Here is a 19,422-nt window from a genome sequence, read left to right as displayed (position 1 = left end):
ATCTTTTGGTCCTTTTGTGATTCATTCTGGGAGTCTCTCAGCTTGATCTTTGAGATCATAAATTCAGACTTTACTCCATGATGTTATGCTGTCCTTATATTGAGATATCCTAAATGATAGCAAGCATGGTTTTTAAAATCTCTTTTTTTTTTTAAGTTAATTAATTTATTTTTAAGTCCTCTCTACGTGTGGGGCTTTGAACTCATGGCCCTGACATCAAGAGCTCCATGCTCTTCTGAATGAGCCAGCCAGGTGCCCCAGTTTTTAAAATTTCTTTTAAAAAAAAATATTTATTTGTCCTGGAATTTCTAATTTCCTTCCCCACCTCCTCCCCTGCCCACAACCCAAGAAGCATGTCTTTGTGACTTCTCTAAGATTGATCGTATTTCCGACTGAGATTCCTAACTCCACTTTCTTTATATGTAAAGACATCTGCCCCAGAACCCCCAGAGAGAGAGAGAAAGAGCACAGACAGGGGAAGCTGCAGGCAGAGGGATAAGCAGGCTCCCTGCTGAGCAGGGAGCCCAACGTCGGACTCGATCCCAGGACCCTGGGATCATGACCTGAGCCGAAGGCAGACGCTTAACTGACTGAGCCACCCAGGCGTCCTGTTTTTTAAAATTTCTAAGTAATTAAATTACTAATTTTTTTTAACGTGACTTTTTAATGTAAGTGATTTCTTGTTGGGTATATATTTTTTAAAGATTTATTTATTATTTGAGAGAGAGAGAGAGTGGGGGAGTGGCAGAGGGGCACTGCAGACTCCCTTTGAGCACAGAGCTGGACTTGGACTTGGGGCTCCCTCTCACTATGCTGAGATTACCCCCCAAGCCAAAATCAAGAGTTGGTCGCTTAACCGACTAAGCCACCCAGGCACCACTCTTATAGAATATTTCTGAAACTATCAATTAAATGATTTTAATGTTTTCTTTTACTTCTTCAACTAATTTTTTTCCTCTTTCATGAAATTGGTGCTATTTCTTTCATGGCACTGGTTTTCTTCTTAGGCTGGACTAGAGCTTAAAGTCTAGATTCCACATAATTTTCTTTTGGAAGTTCACAGACATTGCTTTTCTGCCTTCTGATATTCAATGTTAAAAAGTCGGATGATAGGAATATTTTTTTCTTCTATGGGTAACTGGTTTTACATTTTTTATTTCTTAGAATTTCTTGGAGCTTCTAGGTTATTCTTTTTGTCAGCTGAAAGATAAAGACACCTTCGGAATCACCAGATATTTGGGAAATAACATTATTAAGAGGTTGGGAGCAATTTGAGTAAACTGAAAAATCAAGACACAAGGAAATGGGAAAATAAGAAATACGGAAAAGAAAGACCTTAAGATAAGCAAAACTCATATTTTAATAGTCATTAGACAAGAAATAACATTCAAAAAACATTTTACAGGCTGACATGAGAAGCGACCATTAAAGATCTTAAAAAGAGCACACCGCTATAAAAAATTCAAGATACATTAAATCATTGAAAAGACACCATTGAACATAACATCTGTGATGGTTTGTCCCAGCATGCTGCATAAAAAGACAACAAAAAGGAAAGAAAAGATACTATGAGAGAAAAGTTAGGAGGTAGGAAAGATAAATCTGGAAGCCCCTGGAAGACAATGTGACCAGTAGTTTCAAATTCGTGAGGCAAAATAATTTTGAACTGAAAATTTTAGGATCTGCTAAACCAGCATTTGAATGTGAGATTCTCTTTCGGCTTGAACGGGGATGAGAGTTCTCATCTGTGAACTTGGGGTTTCTTGTCAGTCTGCTGGAAAAATCTGTTTTTATACCTGTGGGACCTTTCTTCAGTGTGTATTTTGGGCTCTCCTTTTCCTCTCTTTTTGTTAAATAAAAAAAAAAATCTTTTTGTTTCAGAAACAGAACTCCTCAAAATATCTGTTTTTAAAAAATTATTTATCTATTTATTTATTTTTGAGAGAGCGTGAGCGAGCACATGAGCTGGGGGGGAGGGGCAGAAGAAGAGGGAGAGAAAGAATCTTAAGCAGGCTCCACACCCAGCATGTAGCCCCACGCAGGGCTCTATCCCACGACCCTGAGATCATGACCTAAGCCGAAATCAAGAGTCAGATGTTTAACCGACTGAGCCACCCATGCACCCCAAAATCTCTGGTTTTTAAAATATTAACAGTTCTGAAACTATTTTATGTGTATCTTAATAAAGAAATGGATTGTGGATAATGAGAGATAAGTTTCTCACTGCTAGAAAAGGGGAAAATGTGGAAGAAGGAAAGGCTAGAATACACCCAGTGGTGTTGGATTGGGATTGGATCTATCAGTGTGAAGTCATGGTTTTAAATATTGGTAGATAAATGCTAGAAATAGATGTACTGTGTATATGTCTGTTTGTCTGTCTGTCTCTATCTCTGAAGTAATGACACCCCAGTAACTAACAATGAACATACCTAGTACCCATATCATGGTGTCTAAATACCATTCTCCCAATCAAAAGAATCAAAGCTTGTTTTTTAAAAATTAATTTATTTGGCGGGGGGGAGAAGGGCAGAGAGAGGGAGAGAGAGAATCTCAAGCAGACGCCCCGCTGAGCGCAGAGCCTGACAGGGCTTGATCTCATGACCCTGAGATCATGACCTGAGCCGAAATCAAGATTCGGACACTCAACCAACTGTGCCACCCGGGTGCCCCCGGTAAATAAACATTTATGATGTTTAAATCTTCATGTGGGTTGTTACTTCATCATTATCAACATAAACCTTTTCACTGTAAAATTTTCTTCATGTTGTTAATCTAATCTCACAGTTACGATGCAGATCATGATTTCTTTTTTCATCTGTATTTTCTTTTTTAGTGCTCTAATTTATTGCCTATTCATTCATTTCAGCCAATACACTTTCCTAAGATTCTGCCCTCTTTTTCTGTGTTATCCAGAGCAGTCAAGAGAGACATGACCATTTCGAGGCAGATTCTGTTAGCTCTAACAGGATGATTTCCTCTCTACTTCTCCATCTGTCCAACTAACATTTTACCTTGTGAAATGTTCCTCGATTTCTCAGGTAGAGCTAGTTATTCCCTCCAGTGTGTAATATAATACTTTGTGTGTGTTTCTAGAATAGTGTTTAGCATATTTATCAGATTAAATTTTAATGATTTCTGCAATAAAGATGTCCCATTCTCTGTAGTTTTGAACTTCCTGAGGCCAAGGATGTCCCCAGAGTCTGTATATTGGCTTCTCCTTATGGATCACTTCAGTTTTCACCTTGTGATACAGTTAAAGCAGGACTTGGGGTTTCTTTACATCCCCTGAAAGAGAAGTTGCACTTCCCTAAGCATTAGTAAGCAATGCAGATCTTACTGAAGATTTCGTAGGGAAACAACAGAGAGTTTTGCACGACACTTCCTACACACACAACTTCAAAAAATGCTTTCTGCAACGTGTCTCCAAGTTGTTTCTCTTTGGCCTAAGCTTCCAGAGCATCAGGCTCCAGCCACCCCCTCTCCTTCACCTTCCTTGAGAATTGTCCTCTCTTCCTCTATCTCAAGATCTGACAAGTTAGATCCCTCCTAGCTTTTGTATCCAAACTTGTAAACCACAGCCATTTATCACTACTGGTTTCACATTTGCCAGAGACCAGTTTAGAAGGATACAAATAGCTTGCTTTTAGTAAACAAAAAAGTCCTTTGGTTACCACCTACTTTAGAGTGGGGTCATGTGATTTTTTTTTTTTCTTTTTTTGAGAAGGGTCGTATTTGCTGTTTGGTGGCTTGTCACAGTGTATTGTGTTTTCAGGCAGGGTTACATTCCCTGCTTCATGGATCCTCAGCAGAGCCCTTCCTGGATCCTCAGCAGAGCCCTTCCTGGATCCTCAGCAGAGCCCCTGGAGAGCTATCGTGAATGTCAAAGAAGCCAAAACTGCAAGGTTAAGGGATTTGTCTTAAACCACCTCCATCTCAGTGGGAAAGGCAGGACTGAAATGTAGGTCTTTTGAGTTCAACTTCAGTGCTGTTTCTCTTATCTTTAGTGGGCACACATTTCTCAGGCTACAACCCTCCAGTGTGCAAACACGTCACCTCCTTTGATTTTGATACCCCAGCTTGGTTTCTATTCTGAGTCCCACTGTGTGGAAGGTGGGAAAGTAATCTTAGTTAATTTGAACTAAATTCTTTTAATGCTAGCTTTTCTCAGTCAGTTCCAATTACTCTCAGTCAGTTCCTCATTTTCTTTCTCCCACTGGTGTCTGTGTTCAACGGGGGCTTAACACAGTTCCTCAGCATTGATGAACCCACCCACTCTCATCTGTCCCATCTGGCATCCACGAGGATGGCTCATGTTTATCTATTCCCCGTTTCCTTTGTGTCATCCTTGGCCTCGAGTCCACCATCCAACCCTCAGCTATCCATAGATCCTTCCTGAGTGGAGGTTGGGAGGGGAGAGAATCAGATGGGGACGCAGAGCAGGGCAGGAGGGACCACAAGGGGGAGTCTTGGTTGTGGTGATAACGACTCACAGCTTTTTATCCTGGATTTGCTGCTTCACATTTGTTTGTTTTTCTTTCAAAGATTTATTTACTTATTTGAGAGAGAAAGCGTGCATGAGTGAGGGGGCGGGGCAGAGGGAGAGCGAGAGAGAATCTTAAGCACACTTCCCTGCTGAGCATGGAGCCCTATGTGGGGCTCCATCTCACGACCCTGACCTCGTGACCGGAGCCGAAATTAAGAGCCAGACGCTCAACCAACTGAGCCACCCAGGCGTCCCTCTGATTCACCTTTGTGACTTTGAGCAAGCCACCTACCTTGTGTTGGGTTTCAGCCAGACTGGAAGGGGGTTTGGGAGGCCCTGACTTTCAACCTGGTTTTACCATGCACTGGCTAATGAGATGGAGTGCATGTTTCACAGCCCCCCAGTCTCCATTCTCTCACCTACAAAAACACAGCTTGCCCCATGGGGGTTTGCAGAGGATTCAATGAACAAGTGGGTACATTTTGAGTCCTTTAAGAAGTGAAATATATGGATGGAAAATGAATGTGTAAAGATTGGGAGATGTCTTCTCCTAGCCTGTCTTTCAAGGGCTTCCTGACATAGTCAGGCTTCCTGGTAAGGAAGCCGGGGGCTTCTGTGAATGGGTTGTTTTTTTTCCACTGGGACAGTGATCCTGCTCCTTGAAGCGATTCTTGTGGGTGCCAGTCCAAAAGCTAACAGCAGAGGGCAGCCTGTGCCCAAAAATGACAGGACTCTCCTGCAGGCTTCCTGGAGTTCTAAGAATGCATGGCCAAGGATTATGATAAAATGCATGTAGGGTCCATTAATATTGGAATCTGGGAGTGCAGCTCAGGATCACTATTTGTTTTTGCTCTATATACTTCTTTAAAATTATTGTTTTGAAAGGAACACACACACACTTGGTTAAAAAAATGAGAAGTGTACAGGAGTTTACAAAAGACTCCTGATAGCACCTATCAGACCTACACAGCCCGCCCCTGCCTCACACCTTTCACATCTCTGACCTCGAATCTTGCCCTCTGCCCTGACTCTAGCCCACTTTTGCAAGCCCACCTTTGCCCTTGCTGTTCCCTCTCCCCAGAAGACTTTTCCTATAGATATCAAGGAGGCTCATTCCCTCACCTCCTTCAGATCGTTATTCAAATGTCACCTTCTCTGGCTTTCTCGTGTAATAGCTCATCCCCTCTCAGTCCCCCCTCCCCTCATTTAAATGGTGCCTGGAACATGGTGACATATGTTATTATTGCTCCCCAGAGTGCTTATTACTCTTGCTCAGACAACATATTGTACTTCGTTATTATTAACCCTAGAATGCAAGCTTCATGAGGACAGGAACATTTTTCATCTTCTTTTCATTGATATATCGTCAGTGCTTAGAACAATCCTACACATGATAGTTGAATGAAGCTTCATGATGACTCTACTTCTGGAAGGCACCCTTAGGAGAATATGATGAAATGAATTAGCATCTTTTATCTGCCCATTCTGGAATTCTGGGATTTGGCCATTTGGGCCAGGCTCTGCTGGGTGGTTTTTCTGTTCTAGGCCAGGCGTGGCTGATCTTGGCTGGACTTGTGTCTGTCCACATGAGTCCACTGAGGCACCTTGATTTTCCTCCACATGGCCTCTCATCCCATAGCAGGCTGGCTGGCTCGGGCTCATCACATAGTGGCTTCCAAGCACAGTGGAATTGGCAATTCCCAATGTACAAGTGCTATTAAAACTGCTGGGTGTCACATTTGCTATCATTCCTTTGGCCTAAGCAAGTCATATGACTAACCCACATTCTTGGCAGGAGGAGTTGCGAAGTCACATCGAAAAGGGCAGGAGAAGAATTTCAGGCCATTTTTGCAATCTACCATGAAAAATATGATACAATTGTCCTTTAAAAAGGTAATATCCCACCAATAGTATGTTAAGGTACCTATTTCTCCAACTCGTTGTGGACTCTATATTACCACATTAAAAGAAAAAAGATTTCATTAACCAGATAGGTGAGAAAGTAGCGTATTATTTGCTCAGAGAATTTAGAAGATATCCCTGGTAAGAGGCAGAGCCTGACCTCTAGATACAGGCTCTCCCCTGGCTTGCAATGCCTGCCCACTGTGAGGAGGGTGATCAGCGCTGCCCTTGACTCTGGGCTCAGCTCTGTGACTTGCTTTAGTCAATGGGGTATTTGCAGATGTGATGTAAGCAAAGGCTTCAAATCGGCTCAGCACTTGCTCTCTCTTATACCTTTCTGATTGCCATGCCTAGGCTGGTGTGCTGCAGAGTGAGAGACACTTGGCGCAGAGCTGAATCAGCCCATTCACCCAGCAGAGGCAGTCCAGATCAGCTGACAGCCAGCTGACACCTGGACATGTGAACAAGCCCAGCCAAGATCCACAGAGCTGCCTGGCTGCCCCTCTGCTGACCCCAGGTGTGTGTGTTAATTGTTCCCATCTCACTGGTTTTCCCTGTTGCTTTATGAGTTTAGAGCATAGTACTATGGGACTCCACGATGCTGGGTTACAGAGGAGCCCACTTAGATCCCAGGGTCTCCAGGCCTTGCGGAGCCCCTGTAGCTATACCTGGACCTGTGGGTTTGGGCACTGTGTGGGAGCATCCTCTACAAAACTGGTTGTCCCTTCCTAGTCTCTTATAGTTTCTCCAGCTCTGGAAAGCTCCGATGGTGCAGTGGCTGTTTGACTGGGTTAGAAAAATCTTCATAGTTGTCAACAAGCTGGCCAGAGCCAGACCCTGACATCTGATGGAGAGGGTCATGAATGGCAGCAAAGAAAGCTGGCCTCTGCTGCCCAGAGCCTGACTGGAATGATGGATGGGAGGCCTTGCACGCAGGAAGGATAGAGATGTTTATGTTTCCAAAGACAGGGCACTTTCTCCCAGGGCACAGGGCTAGTGGAAACAGGGTCAGAACAAATCACTTTACATTTTCTCTCTTTTATTTTTTTTCTTCTGATGAGAAATAATTCTTACTCCCAGAGCAAGATAGACCAAGGAAACTGTATTGGAGCTACATGTATTCTACGAAAATTTTTTTCTCTTGAATTTTCATCTTCTTATGGGATGCTGACCTCTCTGAGAATCTGATGAAAGCTATGGACCCATTCCCCAGGAAAAATACTCATAAATGCAAAATTTTACTTAGAATGTCAGGGGGTTTATAGTTTCTCTGAAACCCACTCATTGACCCTAGATTAGAGGATTCTAGGAGAGGGGGAGGGAGGGACAGACAGACAGGGAGGGAGAGAGAGAGAAGGCATTGGAAGAGAAAATAGGAAGGCAGTGGTAAGAATAGTGTCAGAAAGAAGTGGGGAGAGTTTAAACAAAATGTTGAGTTTGAACAAAAGATCGAAGTTTGCTCTGGCCCCAAATATATCCCCTCTCCTTTCTGCACTAGTTCCAGAACCCATACTTCTAAAAATCATGTCTCTTAGTCAGTGACATCATACTTTATGTATCATTGTGCAAATTTGCCTTTTTTTGGTTGACTCTGTATATTTGAGATCGATTTACGATCGTATACATTGATCTAGTTTATTGATTTTAACTGCTGGAGAGTATTCTATAGTATGACTATACCATTTTTTATTTATGCATTCCCTGATAATAGACATTTAAGTAGTCCCCCCCTTTTTTTCCTGTTACCAAAGGGAAATATCCTTGTATATGTCTCCTTGTACACAAGCAAGAGAAGTTCCTCTATGGACTATACCTAGCAGTGAAATTCCTGGACCGAACATTTTTTAAAGATTTCTAGATGCCCTTGCCTTGCTTTCTGGATTCATTGAGCAAAACTTCACCTCCCACCAGTGATTTCTGAGGGTTGTGTTCCCTACGTCTTTTCAGTGCTTGTAATTTTCTGACTTTTACATATAAAACGAATCAGATGGGTGTAAAGTGATATATATATATTTGGTGGTAGGGTGTGGGCAGCAGTACATTTAAAAAGCTCTATGGGCAAATTATTGAATACCCAGCGTCAAGAGCCACTGATGTATATACTAAAGATGCCTTTTTCAACCTCTATCCCACACCTCTCCTTTGGGCAGAGAGCTTCCTTGGCATTTTTACTTGGTTGTCCATCAGTGGTTTCAGTCTTAATATGTCCAACACTGAAAGCTTGATTTCCCACGTCCTCTCCTCTGCTTAGCCATGTCTCCTGTAATCTTACCATCTTAGCAAACAGCATCATTGTTCTCCCAACTGGTCAACTGATTGATTCCCCCACTTTCCCTTGTCCTCTTTTTTCCCCCAATCCATTAGTAGTCCCTGCTGACTCTACTTCCAAAATCCACCCATACCTTTCTCTTTAATTGCCACCACCCTAGCCAAAGCCACCACCATTTTCTCTTCCCTGTATTATTTCTTACAGTGGTCTTCAACCCAGTTTTTTGTGTTGTTTGTTTGTTTGCCTTCATCCTTGCTCCTCTCCAAAGCGTTCTGCACAGAATGATCTTTGAAAAATGTGAATCAGATCACTTTATTCCTCCTCAATTGTTTTCCAAGTGTGAAGTACCTTATTGTGTCTCTTCAGGGTCCTGTGGGATTTGACTCCTACTTTTCCCTCCAGACTTCTTCCTTCAATCATTCTTCTGTCTTGCTCATTTTTCCAGCTGCACTGCCCTTCTTCTAATTCTTGGAACACTCCAAACTCATCCCCCACATTAGAGCCCTTGCTCTGTATGTTCTTTTCCTTTGATCATCCTTACTTTACAGACTCCATACACTTCATGACTCCGCATGTCACTGTGGCAGAAAGGCATTCTCTGACTACCCTTGTCTACGGTCAGTCTCCTATATTCTGTATCATAGTGCCGTTGTTCCTTTATTTATTATTTTGTTGCTTGAAGACTTTTTGTCTTCTCCTTCAACTAGATTATAAACTCCATGAGGGCAGGCACCATGGTAGTGTTGCCAGATTTAGCAAAACAGACAACACAAAAGACCAAACAGGAATTATGTCAAACTTGTGTATTACTTTGGGGAGAACTGACGTCTGTATTTTATACTGAGTCTTCTAATTCATGTACATGGTGTGTCCCTCTGTTTACTTAGGTCTTTGATTTCATGGTTTTCAGCATATAATTTCTGTACATACTATTTTTAGATTTAGATTTATACCTATTTCATTTTTTGAGCAATTGTAAATGATACTATATTTTTAATTTTGGTTTCCACGTGTTCATTGTGAGTACCTAGAAATACAATTGATTTTTGTATGTTTGTCTTGTATCCTCTGACCTTACTGAACTTACTTATTAATTCTAGTTGTTGGGTTGGTGTGTGTGTGTGTGTGTGTGTGTGTGTGTGTGTGGACTCCTTGGGATTTTCTGTGTAGAGCATCATGTCATCTGCAAATATAGACCATTTTATTTCTTGTTTGATTAGTATATTTTTAATTTTCTTTTCTTACCTTCTCATACTGGCTACAACTTCCAGCACCATGTTGAATAGCAGTGGTGAACAATAGCATTTGTTTAAACACAGGTTTGCACGATGCCACAGAGAGACCAAGCATAGGTGTTAAGGTTAATCTAACTCATGGTCAAACCAGGTCCCACATCATACTGTCTTTGTGATCTTAGAAAAGTGGCTTTGTCTTCCCCACATTCCCTCATCTCCAAAGTTGAGATATCTGTGCCGTGGCTTTGTGAGAAGGCATGCAGGATGCAGAGGTTAGGGGCTAGGTTCCCTGGGCTCAGATCCCAGCACTGCCACTCTCAGCTGTGTGATCTCAGGCAAGTTTCTTGCCCTCTGTGCATCAGTTTCCTCCTATGTTAAAGGAGGAAAATAAAATTAACCACTTCATAAAGTTGTTGCAAAGACTGAATTCATTAATAAATGTAAAGTGCTTAGTACCTGGCACAGAGTAAGCACCAGAGAAGTATTTGTCCTTGTGAGGTTTGCATGAGGTTTGAATGTGTGTAAAATACTTAACACAGGGCAGATGCTCAGGAAAACTTCTGACACTAAGTCTCGTGCTAACTAAAAATAATTAAATAGCACTGAAGGGCTTGTAATGAGAAACAACAGTCTCCAGCTTCACCCTCCTTTCCTGTTCTCTGGAGGCAACCATTTCTAAATTTTTCAGCTATTTTCTAGGTAATGAGCTCCTTTACCTATTCCTTGATGTATCAACATTAGATATTACCTATTGACATCCTGAAATAATGGTTGAGGATTTAGCTCTCTTGTACTCTCTATCTCTCATCCTTCTGGTATAACGATATCACTGTTTATAATTCTATCACTAACAAATATTGTTCACCAAAGAGCCAAAAGGTATGCTCTGATTATATTTCTTTAAATTTTCTTATTGCCCTTTTTTTTTTTTAAGATTTGTTTATTTTAGAGAGAGAGTGAGTGCAAGCAGGGGGAGGGGCCAAAGGGGAGGGAAAGAATCTAAAGCAGACTCCCACTGAGCAGGGAGCCTGACCTGGAGCTCAGTCTTACAACCCTGAGATCATGACCTGAGCTGAAACCAAGAGTCAGTTGCTTAACTGACTGAGCCACCCAGGCGCCCCCCACTTTTTTCCTTTTGTATTTGTACTACTTGCCTTTCTCATATACACCATTTTTTCAAGTGCTTAATCCTGTCAGTTACTCTATCCACTTCACTTTTTTTTCTCCTAGAGACTTCCAAGTCTTATATTCTTTCTTTGTTATGAGGCTGTCATGACAGTAACAAAAATATTAGCCTTTCTCCCTTTCACTTCCAGCCTAATATCACCTCCAGCCCCCACTGGCAGTCATTACCTGCCTGTGTTTCTCTTTGTTCCTTTTCTTTTCTCTCCAAGCTTCTGGTCAGCTCACTTCTTTTTCCCAGCCATGTTCTTTCTTGGTCCATCCATTTGGCCTTCTCAACAGTCCACTCATAGTAGTAGTAGTATTACTCTGTCAGTCAACTTTTGGCTCATTATAAATTAGCATTTTGAAGTGTTCTCATTTACATAGGGCACCCCAAAGATAACTTAATTCACAGCTAAAAAGGCAATTGTTCTAATGCATATGTGATTGAGGCAGAGCCCTTGCAGGGAATAGCAAACTAAGGGCAGCTGATTATAATGAAAGGCCGAAGTAAGGCATAAATGCTTCAGGCATGACAAGAACGTAGACTGAAAGACCTGAAGATCTATTTCAGCAGAAAAATATCCATCAAAAGAGAAACTTTTCCTAAAGGAGTGCCCAGCCAAGGTGTGGGCCTTAGAAAAGCTGGATCCATATTTTAGGAGCAACAACCCACTTTGTTGACTGGTCATAAGTCAGGAAACAAGTTTAATAAAGAATTCATTGAAAAACACTATTTCAACACCAGGCTAAAGGTGGCCCCAGAAGAGTAGGACTTAAGGTTTTTGAACATATTATTGGTTGATATCAGATGTTGAACTTAGAAGGCTACTTCTTTAAGATTTATAGAGCAATGTCCAGGCATCATGACCTTGGAGCTACTCCAGGGTCCCATGTTTTATCTAAATGAATCCATTCGGACCAACTGTGTACCTACTTGGCTTTCATTGTGCATTTTCTCTCTTTAATTCCTGTTGTCTCTGAGCTTGAATTACCTCTAGAAAATGGCTCTCACACTTTCCCCACCCAGCCTTAGCACTGCTGTTAAAACAGTGGACTTGTGGATTGTGGACCCTCGGGCCCCTGTGGCTGTAGGCAGTGGATTTATGCTTCCAATTTACCTTCTCTTGGTATCCTAGTCATTAGTTAGGACTTTACCTCTCTCATCTTCCACCTGTCCTGTGACATATACAGCTCCAGTGGGGACTGCTGCTCCAGCACCTGCTTTATTCAGCCAACTGCTGGTACTGGTTCCCTGACTGGTGTCTGAGCTGTGTCCACCCCAGACCAAATGTGACCCAAGGGTCATATCTAAGGCCATACCCATTATGAAACTCTGCAATGAGGGGCAGGGGAGGGGCAAAGTCTATGTAGAAGCACACCCAAAATGTTCAGAAGTACGCTTTGCTTCTGTCCTCACCTTAGTCTCAAGAATTGCTGAGCTTAATTTCCTTTTTCTCCTTCTCAATCATTCTGCCAAATAGTAGCAGAGATCAAATGACCCTGGACACTGGGGAAGGCTGGGTATTAAAATCAGCTTGTTGGGTGCTGTAGCAGAAGGTAGGTGGAACAGAGAGGTCTCAGCTGATGCATTCACAGGTGTGAGATATGTCCTCAGTCAACATTCATCCTCTCTACACTTTATGCACAATCTTTTTCACCTCCCCCAGCTCACTAGGGCTGTAAACATGCTTGTATCAGCTCTGAAAGGAGTCTTCTGAGGAAAAGAAACCCCTAAGGAAGGTTTTTCCCAACCAGGTTCCCCTGAGACATCTGCTCTTCTCACTGCCAGCATTTATTCCTCCTTCTGGTGACAGAATGCATTATTTTCCCTGGGGAATCGCTCCATTCTCTTACACTAAAAGCCTGATTGTGCTCCAGGTAGCCTGTGACCCAGCTGTGGCTAATTGGGGTTCCATTCACTCTGGCTGTCATGTTAGTTTAGTGGTGACACATGACCCAAGCTCATCCAATCAGTTTTGATCACTCCTTTTGTTGGAGTAATTGAAAAAGAGCATCTTCTTTCCGTTACAGTTGTTTGGGAGGATAAAACCCAAACCCAAAACTGATGTCAGCCATCTTGCTTTGATGAAGGGTCAACTTGCTTGATAAAGCGGCCAGCATACAAGAAAGCAGAGTCACAGGATGGGAGGAAATGAAACTGAATCGGGTAGCCATCACCTGAGCCCCTGGATCCAGTTGTGCCTGAGGCTATAGTCTCTACCCCTTGACCTTACAGACATTTGAGCCAGTAGCACTCCCTCCTTAAAATTTTTAAGACTTGATTAATGAATTTTATTATTATTATTATTATTTTTACTTAAGTCAGTTTGAATGTCTGTTAGCTGCAGCTCAAAGAATCCCGACTAGTACAACTGGTCATTTTACCAAAATCCTGCACTCTGAATTCCATGGACAGTGTGTAACATATTTGCCAAGTTTTATAGTGCGTTTTCAGATGTTTGCTCCCCCCCGAGTTCTGTTATGGTGTGTTTGGATTTCTCCTCTTTTCTCCGTACTCTTCCCCTCAAGGATCCATTCTATCTCAGAGCTTGAACTATGGTGACCGATGCTCCTCAGCACCAGCAACCTATTTGGGAGTCAGAAACACACTTGACTCACATTTTCAGAAACAGTTGTCTTTTAGGTAGAAGAATTCACGATGTACAACTGGAATGATAAGGTTTCACACCTTATAATATCAGCAGCCCTCGACTTGTGAATGGGGTATACGTTTTACCAGGGAAACAACAGGAGGTGGTTAGGTTCCTAGGCTAGCCCGCAAGACCAAATTCACCCATGATGTAAGTGAACAATAGTGCTATCCCTAATTATTCTACTGGATCAGTCACCACATGGGATTATCTTGGGATAGCTCATTCAAATTCTACCTGGCGAGAGAGTAAAATCTGTTTCCGACTACATTCCTATCAGTGGGAATACTCCCTTCTATCTCTCACCCCCAACTGCAGGATGCCACAGCAAGACTTCCATTAAAAGTCTGTGACCTACAATTTCAGCTGTGTTCCCTGCAACTACCGTTTGTGTGACAAGACTCTTTGTTCTAGCCCAGATCTTCATTGAACATCAAATCTTTGTCTTGATACTCATGGGCATCTTCATTGGCTTGTAGTATTCAATATATACAAAACTGAACTTACTTCCTCCTCAAACTGTCACTCATATTCCTTAACTTGATGGTACAGCTATTGGCCCAGTTGTTTAGGACAGAAACCAAGGAGTCATTGAAGACATATATCCCCTATTAGTTATTTGCTATTGTCAACCAGTCACTGTGTCCTACAGGTTCTTACTTTGGATGCTTGTTACTCTGTTCCTTTTGTTCCATCCCCCCAGTCACAGTCTTCAGTAGGCCTTCATAAATTCTGATGGGGGTCACAGCTTTAGTCTCTGAAGTGGTCTTCCTACTCTTTCTGGGCCCCCTTAGTCTCAATTCCATATTTCAGTCAGAGAGATTGTTCTTTATGAATCTGGTCAGGCCATTCCTTGCTGACATCCTTCATGGCTCCCCAGAGGATTTAGGCCTAGGTTCAGTATCCTTATCTTAGCACACAGGACTCCATGTGGTCTGGTTCTTGACAACTTCCCTTTTATTTTAGCTATTTTGGGAGTGACCACATTCTTTCATTCAATGAACATTTATCAAGTGCCCAGCACTGTCCTTTCTTGGCACTGGGAATATAGCAGTGAACAGAAACAAAATCCTTGACCTCATGGAGCTTCATTCTAATTGGGGATAGTGTGTATCAGAGGCAGTAACTACAATGAGAGAAAGCAAGACAGGAGTAGAGAGTGACAGGGGAGGGGCCTTCAAGGAATACCTCATTGAGGAGGTGGTATTTGAACCTAGACTTGAAGGAGGTGAGGGAGCAAGCCATGTGGACATCTAGAGGAGGAGACAGTGGTACAAGGGCCCTGAGGTGATATCAAGGATCAGTAAGAAGGCGAGTATGGCTGGAACAGAGAGGGAAAAGGAGGGGGAGTGAGTTGAGGCAGATCATGTAGGGTCTTATAGACTATTCATTTGTAGCTACTTTGTTATCCTGAGGGAGATGGAAAAATCATTGGATTGTTCTGATCCTAAGGGCAATGTGCCCTGAATTTATGTCTTAAAAATGAACTACTTATTCCCTATATTGTGTCATAACTCCTCCTCCATCCTGGCTGTAATCCACATTGTTCTCTGACAACACCACTCCTCACTTCTTCATTTCTCTGAGTCACCTCTTCATCGGGACTTTCCCTTACACAAAGGTTGATTTAGGTGCATCTCAGGCCCTCATAGCACTGTCATTATAAGTGTTTATGGGGTGAGGAAATAAATGAATAAAGGTGTGAATCTAATTGGAAGTGAAGAATGCCATGTATGCCGGGGGAGGCCAATAAGCAGATGCTACTCTTAATAACGAACATTTTTCGAGTGCTCACTATCTGCCACACATTACACTAAGTGCATCTCATGGATTGTGTCGTTTGGTGCACCTCTGCTATTGATGCTGTTTCAAAACCTCTTTTACAGAAGAGGAGTCTGATCATGGAGAGGTGAAGTGACTTGTCCAAGGTCCCACACCCAGCAAAGGATGGAGATGGGATTGAACCAGGCAGTCAGGGTCCAGCAGGACTTCATGCCCGGATAAGAGAAAGTAATTCATTTCCCAGTCACATAAAAACACAGAAAGTAGGTCTGGGTGACTGAACTTCCACAAGGCAGTATATCCGGCTTATTCTGGGTGGCACCTTGTTACTTCTCTGAGACAGCATCTACACAAGTCAAGGTAGAAAGGAGTGTTCTCACTGTAGGGAGGTGTAGCCGTTAAGAGAAGAGCTTTGTGTCAGGCAGACCTTGGTATGGTTCCAGCCCTCCCAGTTGTCACCCGTGGGACCTAGGGAAGTGACTAAGATACCCTGGACTCAGCTTCCTCATCTGTAGAATGGGAATATGATTATTTGTAAGGATTACATTTGATAAGCTTGTAAAGATCCTCCACTCCCCAGCTCATGTCCCCTCATGTTATTTGCTCCAGTTCTCCTGTTTCGCAGCAAGACAGCTAGCAGACCCAGTGCCACCAGCCAGTCTTGCTCCATATTTTGAAATGGACACTGGATAAGCATGGAATACTCCAGGTATTTTTTTTTTTTAAAGATCTTTATTTTTAGGGCTTGGAGGTCTTAAGTAAGAATCGGGTCAATCCAAGAGCCAGACATCCACATTTTCTAGGTGGAAGGAACTATCACTTTAATGGAAAGAAACCAGTATCTACAGAGGGTCCACACAGCACATCACAAAAACGTAGAGAGGTGGCCTTGGGATAAGCACTACTGTAGAAGGAAACTGAGGCGCAGCGACATTTTATAATGTGCTCCAACTCACATGCCAGATTGCGGCAGATCTGAGACTGGGATCCCAGAGTTGTCTGGCCCTGGGACAAAACTGTTTTGTACCTACCCAGTGGCATCAGATGAAGGAAGCTCCTGCTAGACCAATGAGTGAGGCTTACTCCAGGAGCCAATACTGTGTCAAAGAATACTTCACTTCAGCTTCTCTAGGTGGCACATGACAGAAATCCACTTTCAACGGGCTTAAGTTAAAAAAAAATTTACTAGAGGGGCGCCTGGGTGGCTCAGATGGTTAAGCAGCTGCCTTCGGCTCGGGTCATGATCCCAGGGTCTTGGGATTGAGCCTCACATCCAGCTCCCTGCTGAACAGGGAGCTGCTTCTCCCTTTCCCTCTGTCTGCTGCTCCCTCTGCTTGTACTCTCTCTCTCTCTAAAGAAAAAAAAAAAATCTTAAAAAAAAAAAATTTACTAGAAGGGACACTGGGCTATTTTACATAAGAAAGAAGTGAACAGTTAGAACCTGGGAAGGCTGCAAGCAGAATCTGTCAAGTCACTTAGAACCCACAAAGCTAGTTCTTGTCTTGTTCTCAGGTCACATATTCCCACCTCTATTTTTTGGTCGGTATATGTGCTTCATACTTTTTTCAAGAGACTGGCTGTGTCTGCTTTTACAATCCTTGGCTGACCCCGAACTCCCAAGTTACATGTCCAGCAAACAGCTTCCCATATTCCCTAACCTCTATCCCTAGCATCCCAGCTCCAAATTCCCCAGAGAGAGAGAGATTTTTCCCAGCCTGAGCCCACATCTCCACTGACACAGTCAGCTTTGCTGCGAACTAGGGCCACTTAGGAAAGTCACCCGGGCTGAGGTCCAGAAGGGAAAAAGCAGTGCTCAGAGAAGAAGGTGGGTCAGGAGCTCTTAGGTCTCTACCTCAAACCCTACCTGGTCAATTTGCTAGAAAAATGCTAAGTAAAATGAGGGGCGCCTGGCTGGCTCAGTCATTAAGCGTCTGCCTTCGGCTCAGGTCACGATCCCAGGGTCCTGGGATTGAGCCCCACGTCGGGCTCCCTGCTCTGCCAGCTGAGATGGTTTTGGTGGAGAGACAGCCAAGGTCTCTCCCTCTCCCACTCCCCTCTGCAAGCTCTCCCTCTCCCACTCCCCCTACTTGTGTTCCCTCTCTTGCTGTCACTCTTCTCTGTCAAAAAATAAATTAAAAAATCTTAAAAAAAAAAAAGAAAAATTCTAAGTAAAATGAATAACAATGACCTAAACATGAATATGAACACTTAAAATATTTTTAAAAGCAAAGTTTTAAGTAATAGGAACACCTTTATATGATTTAGCATTTTTCTTTATACAGTTCAGCTGCTCATCATCAAATATCATCGAATCCTCATTGTACTGCTAGGACTCAAAAGAAGGATAAGTTTCAAAACCTGAAATCCTGCAAGATCGAGCTCAGCTCCTGTGGTTTGAACTTCAGAGCATCTATAAAGTCAAGAGTCCTCACAGAAGACTGTCTTCCTCTTTCCCGAGAAGCCTCTGATGCCCTGCTTTCATTCATTGGTGAGAAGGGATTCTTTTGCTCCCTAATTTTTAAATTACTATTAGTGCCTCTGGCATCCTGCTTGCTTTGCCTTCTCTGAGACTTCTTTCCAAGAAGGAGGACATCTGATTCCTCACTAATGAAGTTTTCTTTTTTAGCAGCTTGGCATAAGCTAGAAAAAGAAAAGAGGGATGTTTCTGTAAGCTCCATGCTTTTCTTCTTTTAACTCCACTGCCTCTACTCAACACCAGGTGTTTACCAAGCACCTGTTAGGTGCCAGGTCTTGCAACAGAAGCAGGTTCTAGCTGCAGCTGTTTTATTACCTTGCTGCTCTGATAATAGATCTTCTTAAAGGACACAGTCACATTTTCTCAAGCTTTCTAAAGTACCTGTTAAAAATATTTAGCTAGGTTATACATTGACTTCTCCAAGTATGGATCTGGAAAGTTCAAAATGAGTTGAAGAATCAATGCAGGTTGGTTGGCTTTTGTTTTTTTAAGCATATCCTAGAATTTCTTCGGTTTACATTGATTTCAACACTCCTGGACTGACAACATGGTTATACAGGAGGTTAAGAGTCAGAAAGTATGTTGTTAGCTCTCATAGCTGACTTGTAATCTCACCTTGGTGTAGGCGTGTACCAAACTAACATTTCCTGTTAAAGATGTTAAACATTAGTAACACATGCCTTGATTGAGCCAGCTGAGATGGTTTTGGTGGAGAGACAGCCAAGGTCTGAGATGTGCCAGGGTCCTGCTTGTATATTGGATCCTGGAGCAACAGGACAGCCTTCATCCGCTGGGGCAGTTCCATCCACGTTTGTTCATGAGTTTCTTTTGGTAGAGAAATGCACATCATGACCTTGCCCACTCTCCTTGCTGGAAGGGGAAGGATGTTACAAAAACTTGGCTTATTGTCAAATCCCCTGGAAATGTCTATTTACAGTGCTTCACAGAGAGATGTCTATGATTGAATAATGATGCTTGAGTTTTTGACTGTAGTCCGTAGGAGACGCCTCTCTCATTTGCCACCTGAAAAGCTGCAATTACCAAAATTGCTTATAATGCCTCTCCTTTAGGAGTTCCTATCGGGAATCCCTTCATGAAAATTCATTCATGCGTGCATTCATTCATTACTCTCTCTTCATGGCCATGTGAGCAAACCTGTTCTACCAAAGCACAATGAACCTGCCTACCAAAAAAGACAACTCAAAATTTTGATGTTTAAGACCAGCTGATCACCTGGGATAAAACCAATGGTGTGCTGGGAAATGTTTGACAGTCAGCTTGCTAAAAAAATTAAAAAGCTCTGATTTGTAGTGTTTGCCGATTTCCCTGGTGTAAATACTCTCTCCATGGCTGAGTTCAAGCCACCACGGTGATGCCACTGAAGGTGGCTCTTGGTGGGGGGGGAAGTTGTGTGCAGTGGCCCCCATGGGTCATATGAGCCGGCTATGAATGCTGTA

The 19,422-nt window shown here is 42.7% G+C and overlaps 1 protein-coding gene across 3 annotated transcripts in view; it reads left to right on the top strand.

Moving 5' to 3' along the window:
- Positions 1-19,422, top strand: part of LOC118534539 (uncharacterized) — a 260,521-nt gene that overhangs the window by 11,441 nt on the left and 229,658 nt on the right. For 2 of the 3 annotated variants that reach the window (XM_078074670.1, XM_078074669.1), the window contains exons 2-3: positions 16,099-16,198; positions 17,772-17,977. The exons of the other annotated variant lie outside the window; for it this stretch is intronic. In XM_078074670.1, coding sequence (XP_077930796.1) covers positions 16,185-16,198; positions 17,772-17,977 — 220 coding nt within the window. In that variant the 5' untranslated portion in view covers positions 16,099-16,184. The remainder of the gene's footprint in view (positions 1-16,098; positions 16,199-17,771; positions 17,978-19,422) is intronic. 3 annotated transcript variants of the gene reach the window in all.

This window comes from Halichoerus grypus, chromosome 6, assembly GCF_964656455.1.
Source record: "Halichoerus grypus chromosome 6, mHalGry1.hap1.1, whole genome shotgun sequence".
Classification (NCBI taxonomy): Eukaryota; Metazoa; Chordata; class Mammalia; order Carnivora; family Phocidae; genus Halichoerus; species Halichoerus grypus.
This window is presented reverse-complemented; position numbering and strand designations above follow the sequence as displayed.